This window comes from Centroberyx affinis, unplaced genomic scaffold, assembly GCF_046629955.1.
Source record: "Centroberyx affinis isolate AG114_WGS23_722 - 3 ecotype Tasmania unplaced genomic scaffold, CSIRO-AGI_Caff_v1 ptg002142l_1, whole genome shotgun sequence".
Lineage (NCBI taxonomy): Eukaryota > Metazoa > Chordata > Actinopteri > Beryciformes > Berycidae > Centroberyx > Centroberyx affinis.
In genome coordinates, this window is record NW_027280460.1 from 44 (window position 1) to 15288 (window position 15245).

The 15245-nt window shown below is 41.9% G+C and overlaps 1 protein-coding gene across 1 annotated transcript in view; it reads right to left on the reverse strand.

Moving 5' to 3' along the window:
* Positions 1-425: 425 nt before the first annotated feature.
* Positions 426-15245, reverse strand: part of LOC139654700 (matrix metalloproteinase-17-like) — a gene marked incomplete at its 3' end in the record, with an annotated part of 83337 nt that continues 68517 nt past the window's right edge. The window contains exons 4-5 of the mRNA XM_071531842.1: positions 12075-12361; positions 426-602 (exon numbers count right to left, since the gene is read on the reverse strand). Of these exons, the coding sequence (XP_071387943.1) occupies positions 426-602; positions 12075-12361 (464 nt within the window). The remainder of the gene's footprint in view (positions 603-12074; positions 12362-15245) is intronic.

Consider the following 15245-nt stretch of genomic DNA (forward strand, 5'->3'; position numbering starts at 1 on the left):
AAGGGGCATTCTGTGTATGTAGAGATGAGTAGTGGTGTACTTCTCAGGATGTGGAAGGGAAGATGGTGGAGAGGTGATGACATGGGTGGAGGAGAGGGAGAAGATGAGTGGCAAGAGGGAGGAGAAGGGTGGAGATGAGGAGATGGAGGGGAGGAGAATGATGACTAGAAACAGGAGAGGAGGGAGAAAAACAGGTCGCACACACACACACACACACACACACACACACTCACTGAGACTCTTCAGCATTAATCAGACATGAAGCAGAAGCAGAGATTCCTAATCCTGACCTCTTACCCACCTCTTCTAACTCTCTCTCTCTGTCACATACACACACACACACACGCACACACACACACACGCACACACACACACACACATACAGTACCACATATATAGAGAGGTGTGCGGATGTTCCTCCATACCGTAGAGTTGCCAGACGCGGACCTTGTCTTCATAGGGTAGGTCATACTTCAGAGGGTCTCCTACTGGACCCTGGTAGTACGGTCTCATGATGGACTCAATGGCTGAAGTATGGACCAAGCCAATGGCATGACCAAATTCATGAACTGCAACCGCAAACAGATCCATCCCATGGGAGTCTGAGTGAGAAAGAGAGAGAGAGAGACTGAGACTTCTAGTTCAAAATTAATTACATTTGTGTGTATGTATTGCTATGATTGATAATTATAATACAGTAATGTAAAAAGAAACTATAAAATATTCAATGTAAAGAAGACTTTTTCTTAAATCATCTTGTCTTACATTTGTTGTATTTGTTGTTTTGTTGCTGTATGCTTTGACAATATGAACACATGTACAGTGTGTCATTCCATGCATAATAGCCCATTGATTTGAACTGAATTGAGAGAGAGAGAGAGAGAGAGAGAGAGAGAGAGAGAGAAAGACAGACTTGGCTTTCTTTAATGAGTCCCATGACAAGATGAAAAATGACTAAAACACCTCAAAACAGACAAAGTCAAAGAAAGAGAAAGAGGAGAGTGAGACAGAAAGTGGGACAGATTGGGCAACGGTTTCCCTAGTGACAGAGGGACATGTCCCCTCCACTTTTGGAATTTGCAAATTTGTCCCCCTCATTTTTTTTACCTGGATCTGTTTAGTAGAGCAGGCAATTAGATCAGAGAAACTATTATGGAATTATGGCGGTAAGGTCACACAATCCCTTTTTTCCTTGTTTCCTCGGTGCTATGCTGTAGTTGCAGTCTATGAACACGATTTGGTCTTTAGAGCTTCCCATGAAGATTGCCTAGTTACAATGAATGCTCCTGTTGTTGTTGTCCAGCTTACTAGTCAATTGATATTTTATATTGATAAAAAAAAGAAGAAACACGTATTTTGTGATAAGCTTCAGCTTATTGGTTCTATGAAACCAAATAAAAAATCCTAATACAGCTTATTACACATCACATTGACACAATTTATAACTCTTCAATTATTTTATACAGTGTGGGGATACATTTATCAGTGAAGTCTTGCATACTGAGTTCATTATCGTTATCATTAATACAATTTTAGAATCAATAGATACAGACAATGAAAATAGCCAAGCAGGACAGGGAGTCATTGACTGCGTTTACATGGACTTGAGTATCCCGGTTATGAGGCTTATCCCGGTTTTGATCATATTCGGGATATGGCGTTTACATGGAACACAGAGAAATCTGGTTATTCATATCCCTGTATACATGATAAATACTAGTATCCCGGTTACTGATTACTGCATGCCATTTGCGCAGGCGCCTGTGATGTTTACAACACAAACGGGCAATTTTGAAATCGTTAATCTGATATTCCTCTGTAACTGTTAACCTTCAATTAATTTGACTGTTTTGTTTTGATGTTTGGCCACGTAGTAATGTTTCTTTAGTATTTTCCACCGTGACCTGACATGCTTGAAACCGGCGTACTGTAGTCTGTATACTACAGACTTGAATAGGTCAGCATTTCAATGCTTTCTCCCATCCAAACTGCCAAGTATATTTAATTCTTTCATCACCGAAAGACAAAACTCTGTTTCCTCATCGCTCCAGAAGTGACATGCTCTCGTTACCGCCATTGTTTGTGTTTTTCTGTTACATCACTTGGCTGAAGCCGCGCCTGCGCAGGTAGTCAGCAGCGGTCAGAAACCGGGATAAGATGTATACATGCCACAGTATCCCGGTTTCTTTCGGAGTACTCCAGCTAGCATAATCGGGTTTCTCAAAACCGGGATAAGGGCTTATCCAGGTTTCTGAAATCGGGATATGATGTTTACATGCGCAAACACAAAAACGGGAAACTTCAAAAACCCGATCATAACCGGGATACTCGCCATCGCTGATCTCAATACTCTCAATGGATGTAGATATAGATGATAGACAATCTAGATATAGATTGAAAAACAGCCATTCATGAAAAGGGGAGGTCCTTCAATGACATCAACAACTGACAGGTATCTCTTGAGTCGAACAAGCCATCAGTCATGCCAATGTGACTTTGGAATCAACAGAAATAGTTAATCAAAATCAGCACAAAAGTTTTTGAAATTTTTGGGATCTATGGACCAACAGACGGATGAACTGACAGACAAACCAATACTAGCAGCTGGTTGCAGCTAATAAAAAGGTAAAATACAAAACAGAAGAAAAAAGACACATGTAGGAAAGGTGATTGAATAGTGATGGAAGAAAAAACAGAAAAACAGAAAAATTGAAGTTGAAGGACGATTGGAGGAAAGGAAAGAAGGAAGTATGGAGACTAAAAAGGGAACCAACTGCTTTTAAAGTAGTCTGACCATTAAGGTCTCTATTTTCAAGACGGCACATGGTGTGGCTTTGTGACAGTAAAGTGGCATTTTCATCCGGTGCACACATTTCTTTTCTCACCTGCACCTGTTATTTTGGTGACTCGCTGTGAATTTGACTGCATCTAAGTGGGAGGAGAGGTGCAGTAGGGGGTGTGTCAGTAACAATCAAGCACCATAGTGCAATCTTGGTGTCAAGGAATATGGGGATTTGTGCTTGCCTTGCCTGCCTACTAACACAAGGTCAAAAGCGCACGGCGCAAAGCACAGCCATGTTCTGTGCTATTTTCGTGGCTTCAACAAGTGATGAATGCATGAACAGATCATATCCAAGAGTTTACCAACTGTTTTTGTGGATGATAATTTGATATAATTCCCTCAAGCAGGAACCAATAAGATATAACACTTTTCATTCTAACTATATGCATGTGGCTGGCGCGTGAATAATTGTCATCCAACATAGAACTGTCAGTATGCACGGAGTGGGTACCGTGAAGGTGACCGCATCCTCTATAGATGTCAGGGACTGGCTGGTGAATCACTGATGTGTGCCATTGATTCGCAAAAATAGAGCTCTAAAAGTTGGAAGGAGAGAAAAGGAATGTGGATGAGAAAGGATGGATGGTTTGATGGTGACCAGAGAAAAGAAGAACAAGGAGGAGGCAAGAATAGATGAAGAAAAGAAAGTGGACAGAATTTATTTGTTCACTGACAGAAGTCATTTGTAGATAAGTAAAATAAATACAAAATCAAAGAAAGTTCAAGTTCTGTGTCTGTTTTACTGTTTTCAATAAAAAAAATGTATCACCAATTCTGGGGATTCCTCAGAACTGATGTTTGTTACCTGACCTGCATGATCTTATACTTCTCTTTTATACTGTTTAGAAAATTATATTTTTGCACGATAACCTCAGGTTTCCATTAGCAGGATCAAAGTCAAGACTTTGATGCAAACGCATTATGTGGGCTAGTGTATGTAGTGTTACATGGATACATTGATGTACAAGTCATATTCTTATCTTCATGAAGATGCCAGTGGGAGACAAAGAGATCAAAACCTTGCACATAATTTCAAATAAACACAAAAAAAAGAAAAAAATAACACTTGGAAATAAAAGAAACACTTGAAATGCATAGTGTATATAGTAAAACACAATTTTCTTTAGTTTTCTAGACTCTGTGGTTTTATGTTTCTGTATTCCATGATGATTGTGTATGTTATTTGTATGTCCTAATTATTTGAACTGAACTTGTTTGTGATTGGAATAGTAGACTATATATTGTTTCCTGTGTCTATGGGAGTCATTCTGATGAAGGTTCTGATGAAGTGGCAGAAATGCCACCCAAAACTGGCCACTTTCCAGACCTCAGCTGCGCCTTGATATATTGTACATGAATATCACAAACAGGAGAGAGGACAAGGCGCATCCTTGTCAGAGTCCAATGGCCACATTGAACGTGACCCTTCTGAATCTTCCAGCTCTGCCTCTGTCCAGAGGACATGTCTATCAGGTTTAGGATTTCCTCAAAGTGCTCCTTCCAGCTTCCAACAATATCCCCAGTTGAGGTAAGTGTTTCCCAGTCCTCTGCTGAGAACAGCCTAGGTGATGTCCTTCCCTTCCTGTGTCACCGAATGGTTTTCCAGAACCTCTTTGAGGCCTTCAGATAGTCATCCACCAGAGCCTCTCCAAACTCCTCCCACATATTTCTTTCGCTTCTGCAACTTTCACAGCTGCAGCCTTTATGGCCTGTACCTCCAGAAGGCCTCCATCCTCAGCCTGACAGCCTCCCTCATGTCTGCCACTGGGCTCTTGGGTTGCCACCATGACAAGCACTGACCACCTTCTGGTCACAGCTCCTTGCAGCTGCTTCCATGACATGAGGTTCCATGACATAAGACTTTCAACAGGTTCCATTCCGACTCCATGTCCTAAACTTCTGTCCGGATACAGGAAAAGTTTGCTCGGAGGTGAGAGTTAAAATGATTCCAGACATTCCTCTACCAGGTGTTCCCAGCAAATCCTAATTACACATTTGGGTCTACCGGGCTTGTCCAGCAGCATCCCCTGCCATCTGATTCAACGCACCACCAGATGGTGATCAGTTGATAGCTCAGGCCCTCTCTTCACACAAGTGTCCAGAACATATGGCCTCAGGTCTGATGAAACAACTCCGAACTCGATAATGGACCTTTGGCCTAAGGTGCTCTGGTACCATGTACACTTATGAGCCTCCTTGTGTTCAGAAATGGTGTTTGTTGTGGACAATTAATGGCTAGGGCAGAAGTCCAACAACACACCACTCAGGTTGAGATCGGGGAGGCCATTGCTCGCAATCACTACCCTCCAGGTATCCCAGTCACTGCACATGAGCAGTAGTCTCTGAGGAGGACTATGGAGTAAGTAGATGGAGCCTTCTCCAGCATCCCACTCCAGCATCTCACTGCTGGAAGAATACTCCAAACTGCTGGTAGGCATGTACGCATAAACAACAGTCAAAGATTTCCTCTCCGCAAGATGCAGTCGCATTGAGGCGACCCTCTTATCCACCGGGAGAAACTCCAACTGTGCAGCAGCCAGCCGGGGACACATGAGTGTCCTCAAACCCACCCAGCACCTCTCACCCTGGACAACTCCCAAGTAGAGAGACAAACCCCTATCAAGAAGTTTGGTTCTAGAGCCAATACTGTGTGTAGAGACGAGCCCAACTATAGCCCAACTAAATTCAAATTACATTCATATAAATGTACTTTTTTGCCTAGATTTGCAGCTTTAAAAACGACAGGCAAGTACTTTGAGTCATGTGATATAATGTAGAAACCCAGTAAATGGTATACCCTGGGGCCAAAACCCTCCCACCCCCTCCCCCAAAGCAACCCTAAACCCATGTGGGGCAGCAAGAGGGAATGAAAGAAAGAAGAGTGAGAGATGTTGATATTGTCAAAGGGGGCAGAATGAGAGATGACAATAGATGTTTTGTCACTGACAAAGTAACACAGCACCTTCTTCAAATCATCAATTCCCTTACTGCAACCACCACTATCTCATCTGCAGCCTTACTAGAGATCACCTTGCTGTTAAAAGTTTGTGACTTATGTAGAACCAGCATAACCCCTGTTTGTATGTTTATCCCATTTCTGACTCATCTCCATATGGTGCAAGTTAAGAGGCATGGCAGACAGCTCTGGAGGCTTTAAATGCCGTTAGGCATGTGGTATAGTGAGATAACTATGGTAATACTGCCTGAGCCCCTGGGCTGCCAATCAAAAACCTGAGTGCAGAAACACACCTAAAGAGACTGCAGGCTATCAAAGCACATTTCCCTCGGCATTCAGCTAAAAAAAGAAAAGGAAAAGCCTCCAAAACCTCCTTGTCTGGCTCTGCTAAGCAAGACAAAACCTACAGCTTGGAGATTTAGATTTGCAAAAATGTGGAGTGCTAGCGTGTTATGGCAAGCTAGCTTAGAGTTCCTTGGTGGGAAAGGCTCAAGTCTGCATGCAGTTAACCTGAGGTTGGCCTCGGCTTGGGAACATCTCGTTGTTGTGCTCAGTCAAAAACAAAGGACAATAGGGGACATGCGCTCACGGTTACAGTAGCCACCTGGGATGTTCAGAAGCCAAATGCCAACTCTAATCTGCAGGAGCACATGGTGCAGAGTGGAAGGGTGGATAAAAGGAAGGATAGAGAGAACAGAGGTTCAGAAGAAAGCAGGTACCATGTCATCTTATTTACAGTCTCTGTCCCTCTCATTTCTGAGGTGACAGATGAGACCTAATGCCTGTGGACAAAGTCAGAGCTCAGAGATTTGGGTGAATGAACCAGATTAATTTAGGAAGGGCCCCATGGTAGGGAGAGAGCGAGAAAGAGCAAGACAAACAGAGAGAGCGAGAGACAGACAGAACAGACACAAGCCAAATTATATCATTGCATGGTACAGAAGATGTTCAGAGAGGAACTTACTTTAGTCCAACTTCTCGTAGTGTTATTGACTTTAGGGTATCATAAGATATAGTACTGACACATATTGAAAAGTACTTTGTATGATGCACAGTAAATACAGTATATTAAGCTGTACCTCTCCCTCTGATGTGGTAGGATATAACCACTGTGGTACAAAATATGGCTGCCGGCACTGGGGTTAAACTTTAGTAAGAATGCTGTAACATATATGAAAAGAAGCAGGAGCACAGCTAGCTCAGGAAAATCCTTTCCATTTGATGTGAATCCTCATAATATTGTGGTCTAGCATCACCCAGGTTTGTGTGGAGTTACAGTATATTTACAGATTGTCAAACCCCAGCTTAGTTTTGCAGTTGAGTGTCATTTGCCATTAACTAATATGTGTCTGAATCCTTAGTTCTAAGGTTTATTTGAATACTCTTGAATATTTTTCCAGACTCTTTTCTAGTTCTAGTTTCTTGTTTCTTGGTAGCTTCTTGTTAGTTTAGCCACATCAGTTCAAAGTAAACACATATGGATAATATTATTTTTAGCTTATCTTTACATGTGCTTATATATAGGAAGACGTGAAGAAAAATGGAAGAACAGATTGTGGAGCAATATAATCTGGGGTGCAGATAAATTCTAAAATCTGCAGATAAATTCCCTGATCTGTTGTTTCATGAAATATACATAACCAGCTGCATCCTATTCACAACCCGTCTACATATTCCGGTGAAACCCTTAAGGCGTACAAACTGCACAGTTGTTCCTGATCACCAGGCGGGTAAGATAACATTATTTTTATTAATTTTGGCTACTATGTCACGTCTCTTTTTATCAGTAGGACAAAAATAAAATTTCACCCCACTCTGTCCTGACACAGTTATTACAACAGATTGCACAACATGTGACAGGCATTTGAATTGGTACTCGCTAAGGTGAGTTATTTAATAAAATAGCGATGGTAGGCACTTTGTCTCACTAACTGTGAAAGATTGTTTGGGAATCAAATTGGGGGTCAATATGGCGGTCAAGAGTGACATCACTGACAATAGATTGCTATTTGTTGTATTTGTGCATGTGCTGGATGTTGCTGCGGTGTTGTGTTATGTTGTTCTGCTTTCTGTTCCATATTGTGCTTGTGTTCTTTTTGTGTGCGTTATTGTGGTTTTATGATTGTTATAACTTTAACCTCTATAGTTATAATCGGTCTGGCAGTGTGGTGTGGTGGCAGTACTCACCACATAAACACACATACACACACACACACACAAAGTAACTGTGTTATGACAACCTGCTTAATGAGGCTTTTCTTTCAGTCACAGTAATCAGTCTGCATAAGCAGGCTGTCTGTCGAAGCAAAAACCGCAATTCCAGCCCTCCACTTATTTGACATCACCAAGATCCCGCCTCTCATGTACCCAGATGGATATCTGAACTATCAATCTAACAGCAGGGGCGAACTGGTTCACTAAACGGGACGCTTAATATTCCGCTAGCTCCGCTGTTTTCAAAATGAAAAGTTTCAATTTAATACTAATTATGCACATTACAAGATGGCCTTGGAGGACTCTGATTTAAGGTCCTGCTGAGAACAATGCACTGGAAGAAGGGGGAGTGGGGGGTGGTGGTGGTGGGGGGCATAAAGCATTAGTAAAAGCAATTACTCCGCTACGTATTTGTCTGATAAGGTCCTTCATAAGAAGATTATATTACTCATTACACAATCTGCTAAAGAACCAACATTCACTTTTTACCTTCTGCTTCTGGGCTGACCTAACAAGTTTACCACTTCTCAAGAGATTATCATGCTGTTGAAAAAGTTGCTAAGAACAACAATTTAGGAATACGATACCTTTGTAGGAACAGGACTTAAAGTCTCCTGTCTTACAAGCAAGACAATACAAAAAAGCAGTGATATTGACATCAGCTTACACAATGTCTTAGTTAGAGACGAGCTGATGATGCCAGAGGAGCAGGCTGTGAGACAGCAGCAAGGTGGGCCCGACAGAGTGTGACTTGAAGAAATTAAGTGTTGTTTAATTAACTTGCTTCCCTCTGCCTCAGTGCTTCAATCTGCTAGTCTCAGTCTGGTAGTCAACAAAGAGAAAGGGCAAACTCAGGGCAAGCAAAGCATTAAAATCAGGAGGTGGGTTAACCTCCTTCAAACCCAAAGTACAGAAGAAGAGGGAATTTCACCAGGTATACAGCTAGGGAAAACTTTGGGGAGCTGATTAGTCAACAAAAGACCTTTTTAAAGACATTTGAGACAAGTTTTCTTCTGAAGATCCAACAGTTATAAGTAAAAGAAGTCCTTGTTTTACAGATGAAAAAGTCTGATTTATTTGATGCACATTTCACCCATGAGAGTTTTATCAGTGTGAAAGAATGACAAGCAGGAAGTAACCTTGAAAACATAAATTCTTAACAGAGAAAGATGATTCATGGAAACCAGCAACATCCATCTCTCAAGTTCTCTCAAGTTTTTGACTCATTTCCAGCATTCCCTTACCGCTTTTCATCACTGCGTATCATTTTCCAGTGCTTTTATGGCATTTTTTTTTTTTTTTTATGGCATGCTTGAGATATTTGCTATTTTTCTTTGTATTAGTTGTTTTTCAAAGTAAATATTTCATAACAAATGCTGTCTAAATATTATGACCCCCAGTAAAGAAGAGGGCGGCAATTTTAAGCCATAATTTACATTTCATTTGATTGAGATGTAATTGACAGAAGGTGGGTCCTAATGGAACATGTATCGTCTTTAAAATCACTACTTTTTTACAGGCAGGATTTTATAAAAAGTGTTTTTTTTGTGTTTTTACCTGTCTGACGTTTTTGTAGTGTAGCTTACTGGCTAATGAATGTGTTATTACCTATGAATAACTCTGTTTTGGAAAGTGCTATAAAAATATAGTTTATTACTTGGTTGGAAGCAGACTATCATGATAGAGAGAGAAATAGAATATGTCATACAGACAGGTCATTCCTCTGACACCCCCTCTGTGTCCCACTTCATTTTTCTCTCTTCTCCACACCTCCATCCCCTCCCTCCTTCACTATTCCCATTAACCAAGCCCACATCTATGCAGCTGTTGCGTGCCCAACACTGCCCCATCCAAACCCACACACACACACACACACACACACACACACACACACACACACACACACACACACACACACACACACACAGAGAGACTGCCACTGGCCCATCAGCCCCCTGTCTCGCCACTGCTGTGGCCTGGTGGGAGGGCTAATTGGAGCAGATTGAGCTGCTGTCCTGTAACATATGGTTCGCAGCCTTGACAGGGCAGAGGGGGGAAGCCCAGGCAGGTTCTGGACCCATCACACACTCACCAGCTGGGCTAGTCTGCCTCACACCCACACACCCCCCTCCACTCCCTTATAAGTTCCATCTTCCAGCAGGGTGGCATAGTATATAGTCTTATTTGACTGCCAAGCTCCAGCCTCCATGACAGAAAGCATCTGCACTGCTGAAGTGTCATTCAGCAGGACAGTGAATGTCTACCAGCCCAGCAGAAGCTATGCTGTAGCTAACCCTGTTCTCTGACCTGCCTGTGGCAGGGGAAAGTGAAAAGAGAATGACTTGTGGATCTATTGTGTGTTTATATTCTTATTGTATTTCAGCCTGGGGTTTTAGTCTCAGTCGTGTGATGAGCCTGCCTTGGGCCTGTCTTGCGGAGAAATCCCCCACAATCTAGAATTCCACATATTATTCCTTGTAACCTGAGATAATATTTTGTTCTATATGAGCCAGTCTGGTGGATACAGAAGTGAAAATCCATCCTTTAACCAAATTCACATTATTCATTTGACCAGTGATGGTATTTGCACACATGACCATCTGTCTTTCTGCTATGGAAACCAGAGCAATAAGCCTCAGAGGAGTGATATCAAAAGGTGGTATATCATAGACCTTCACTAGAAACAGGGACTGAATTTTTGGACTCTGTTGTTGGAGTTGTTACACCTAATTGAGCTTTAATTCATAATAGTGCCAATATTTCTGCAGAACACACTGTGCCCATAACCCTGGAAATCTCATCACTGTGTCAGTGTGACAAAATCAATATTTTATTGATTGTGATTTGAGCAGCTGTTTGTTGACATTACAGATTATAGTCTTGTTTCTCTTGTTTCTAGGTTTGGGAGAGGCATATTCATGTCACGTACTGACTGTCAGAAATCACAGAAACAACATTTTGCTTTCAGGTGAAGCTACTTTAATAACAAATTTTGGTCCTTTTCTTTTTGATGCATAAATCACAAGGAATTTAAATGATAATTCATGTGTTAAGAGACTTTATGGACTCACAATACTAAAAAAAACCCAAAAAACAAAACAAATGTCTGTCAATGTAGACCTCAAGTAAACATTAAAATTATTTTCCTAGTTCCTGAAAAAACACTTTTTGGACACAGTGGTGTATAGCAATAAGTGAATTGTGTATCAGTTGTGTATTGGGGCAGATTGATCCTTTAGGTCTCAATTGCAAATTGACTGCAGTTGGGGAGAATGGAAGGAAGGATTCAAGGCCTCACAATAAGCTCTGATAATAACCAACCACTGGATTAGCCACTACTTTGAGTCCATTATCTGAGTCCACTGTATGTTATATTCATATTTCCAACAAATTAAATATTAATTGTAAAATTTGGAACATGAACAAAGGGTAGAAGCACAGCTTGGGTCCAAAATTTGACAGTCTGCGTTCTAGTTTTGGGTGTATCAGCCTTAGATGGTGTGGAAACTCAACACAGTTTTCAAGCTCTCTCCCTCGTCTTTAGCTATTCTAGACACTTCCTGCCTCCTCCTAATTTTTTAGCCTACTTTGGGAGTCTGTGAGAGATGTTTCAGCCAAATCTCTCCCAGAGCATCCCTCCCTCCCCCTCTCTTCATCCTTCACTCTCACTCACTCCCCTTCCCTTTTTCGCCCTCTCTTTTGATTTTGAGGGAGCGAGAGAGGGAGTTAATGAAGGGGTGGTGAGGGTGGAGGAGGGAGGTGTGTGTGTGTGTGTGTGTGTGTGTGTGTGGGGGGGGGGGGGTAGACTATATCTGATCCTTCATTAACTAATGGGCTGATGGCATGTGACACACACACACACACACACACACACACAGATATAATCAAGCACACAAATATACATGTGTATACATACATATGCATGCACTGAAACACAAAAACTACATATACAAAACATGATATGTATATACAAATAAGGGCATAGGGACACACACAGACACACACACACACACACCTGAAAACATACAGAGATAGTATTGTTGACCAGGCATCATTCCTCACCTGGTGATCTGAAGGTCCAGGCCTCATCATCATCAAAGTGTGTGTCCCCAGCTGTGAACCTCTCTCCGGGGAAAAAGGCGTGCGCCACGGTGCCCCCCGGCCCGTCAAAGGGGTATCCGTCGTCGTGGTCGGCCTTTGTGAAGTCGATCTGAATGTCGGCGTCGCTGCCCGCCACCTCGTGGAAGTTAAGTGGCGCGATGTCACTCCACACCTTCAAGGCATAGTACATCAGCGCTCGAACCGTGTCCCTCCCCAGTAAGGCCGACTCCTTAGGGAAGGTCCTCACTCTGAGAGAGGAAAAACAGAGGAGGAATATATAAGAGACGTAGAAAGAAGAGGAGATGGGAGAGGAGAGCAGGAGATGGGAGAGGAAAGGATGAGAGAGCAGAGGGACAGAAGAGAGTTGAGAGGAAAGAAGATGGGAGGAGAGGAAGGTGGGAGAGGAGAGGTGAGGAGAGCAGCAGGGGAGTTGAGAGATTAAAGGAGACATGAGAGGAAAGGACATGAGAAGATGACCTCATATCAAAAATAAAGTCCTTGCCTTTCAAGAGTTGAGCAGAGAAAGTACCATTAGCTATCTTAACCTTGAGACTGGGTGACCTAACAGCTGGTAAAATCACCAACTTCCACCGCCTCAAGACTATTACACTATCACTCAAAAAACACTCCTAACAAAATTAAGCCGAACCAAAAACCACCGCAGAAAAACAAAAATACATCACTTGTATTTCTCTGATAAGGTGGAGAATATTAGGTTGCCCTGTATCTTTTATTTCTGAGCAAATTTACCTTCAGACCCTAGTAGACATTATTTCACAAATATTGTGACCAAATTGCTAAAAGACATCCTAGGTACCATTGACCCAAACATTATATTTATCATAAATAGCTCACTGACTTCTGGTATGGTCCTATCTTACTTTAAACATGCCATTGTCCAGCCTACACAGCTTTTGACATGGTCGATCACATCATACTGCCTGATCGCCTGGAAAACTGGGTAGGGCTCATTGACAGCTTTGAATTGGTTTAAATCTTACCTTCTGAAAAATAACTTTCTCTGTTGTGTTAGGTAAGGAATCTATAAAGAAGGAAGTCAGATATATGACAGAGCCAAAATCTAAAACCTGCAACACAATTTGTATTGTAGCAGATGGGAAGTCCATATCTTTGTTTTTGAAGCCTGAGTTTCAAATGTGTCCTACCTTGGCAATGATACAGACCGTAACATGTTAGTTGGTTTACTGGCTAATGGTTTCATAGTGTTTTCATAGTAAATTTGGATTGATAAGTGTGTAAACCTTCAAACCTGTTTTGGGGATTTTCACTAGAGCGTATTCTGTCAGGTAACATTAAATATCATCCCACTCATCTTCCTATCAGAATCAGAATCAGGCTTTATTGGCCAAGTATGCACACATACAAGGAATTTGACATTGGTTAAAAGCCCTTGTTTCTTACTTTCATACATGCATAACACTAACACCTACCACACACATGTATACTTCCATAATACACTAAGACATATACATGCATTCATATATATGCACATATAACGACAATATGTACACATATAATGTCAGAGTCATTAATCTGGCATCAGTGCAGGATGCTAAGGGTATAAACAGTGCAAATGTATGCAATAGTGCAAAATAGGTATTATTTAAAGTTATAAACAAATGTACAGCTATTCAACAGAGGGAAGGAGTTTGAATATGTGATGGGCAGGGTGCGAGGGTGATTTTCCCTATCCTCTTCCTGGCTTTGGAGATGAACAGAACATGGAGGGTGGATAGGCTCCCATGATCCTTTCTGCAGATTTGAGGATGCACTGTAACCGGTGACTATCAATTATTAACTCCCTCCTAAAAGATATTGTTTTTATTATTGACACATCACCTGATCCAGAGCTGCAGCACCACTCAAGTGGTCTGCCTGAAGTAGCTTCGCAAGCTTCACTTCTTGCAGAATAAATTTAAATACAGATTTTATTTTGTTGTCAAGGCTCTGTTCCATATCACTCCCTGTGAAGCGTAATTTAAAGGCAGTGAAAAGTGAGAGCAAGCAGGGATCAAAATCTCATCAGGGATCAAACACTACCTTAGAATCAGATGTCAGCTACACATTGTCTACTGGTGATGCACCCGCCATACAACAAGCCAATATCCAATTTTGTCTCTCTGAAGGAAGAGACCGTGATGAAATGCAAAGCTGTTGCACTTCTGATTATTACCTGACTACCTGATTATTCTAGCCTTATGTGAGACCTATGTGTAAGCCAGGCTCCAACCCCTGTGTGGCCATCCCTTAGTTGACCCAGTTTAGGAGAGAAGCTGCCAACAAGGAATATACTATCTACTTAAGGAAAAAAAACTATGTGTATAGTGGAGCTGATATCCTGAATGCGAGAGCAAGTAACGTCTAGGCCAATTCAAGTTCGATAGTACGAAATTCAGCACATTTAGCCAAGCATACACAAGCACTGGAGCCCATTTGTTTTATGAGCAATCAGGATTTTGAAACAAATGGTGTTCATGGGTGGCAGAGGACCAGCGGCCTAGCAGCTTTGGTAGCCAGCTACACTATGTGTGCCAGTGGAGCGCCCTCCATACAACCAAGCCGATATCCCACTTTGTCTCTCTGAAGGGAGATGGCATGACGAAATGCAAAGCTGTTGCCTTCTGGACCTGACTTGGTCAATCTAGGATTATGTGAGACTTTCTATGTGTGGGCCAGGCTGCCCAGGCACGAGTTGCTATGTGGCCATCCCATAGTTGGCCCAAGTTTAACAGAGTAATACCCAACAAGGGATATACTACCTACAGTATGTGAGAAAACTATGTGTGTCGTGGAGCACCCGCCATTTCACGTCACAGGGTTTGAATTCCGGAAATTTAAAGCGATTTGAGCGATAGAGCATTGGCTATGCTATTCTCATTACTCAGGATATGTGCAGGGCCCAGCAGGAAATTGCATGTCCATGTCCATGCTAAATGTCTAATTAGACTGCTAATAATGGGCATTGAAGAGCAGCCTTTGAAATATTAACGGTTGCTTCATTGTCGCAAAACATCATGATCGTTTCTGGATCACTGAAAGCGCCATAGTGGGCAGGCTTTAACTATCAGATATAATTTGAAAAGGGCAACAGACTTGAGCTCTGCTTTCAGT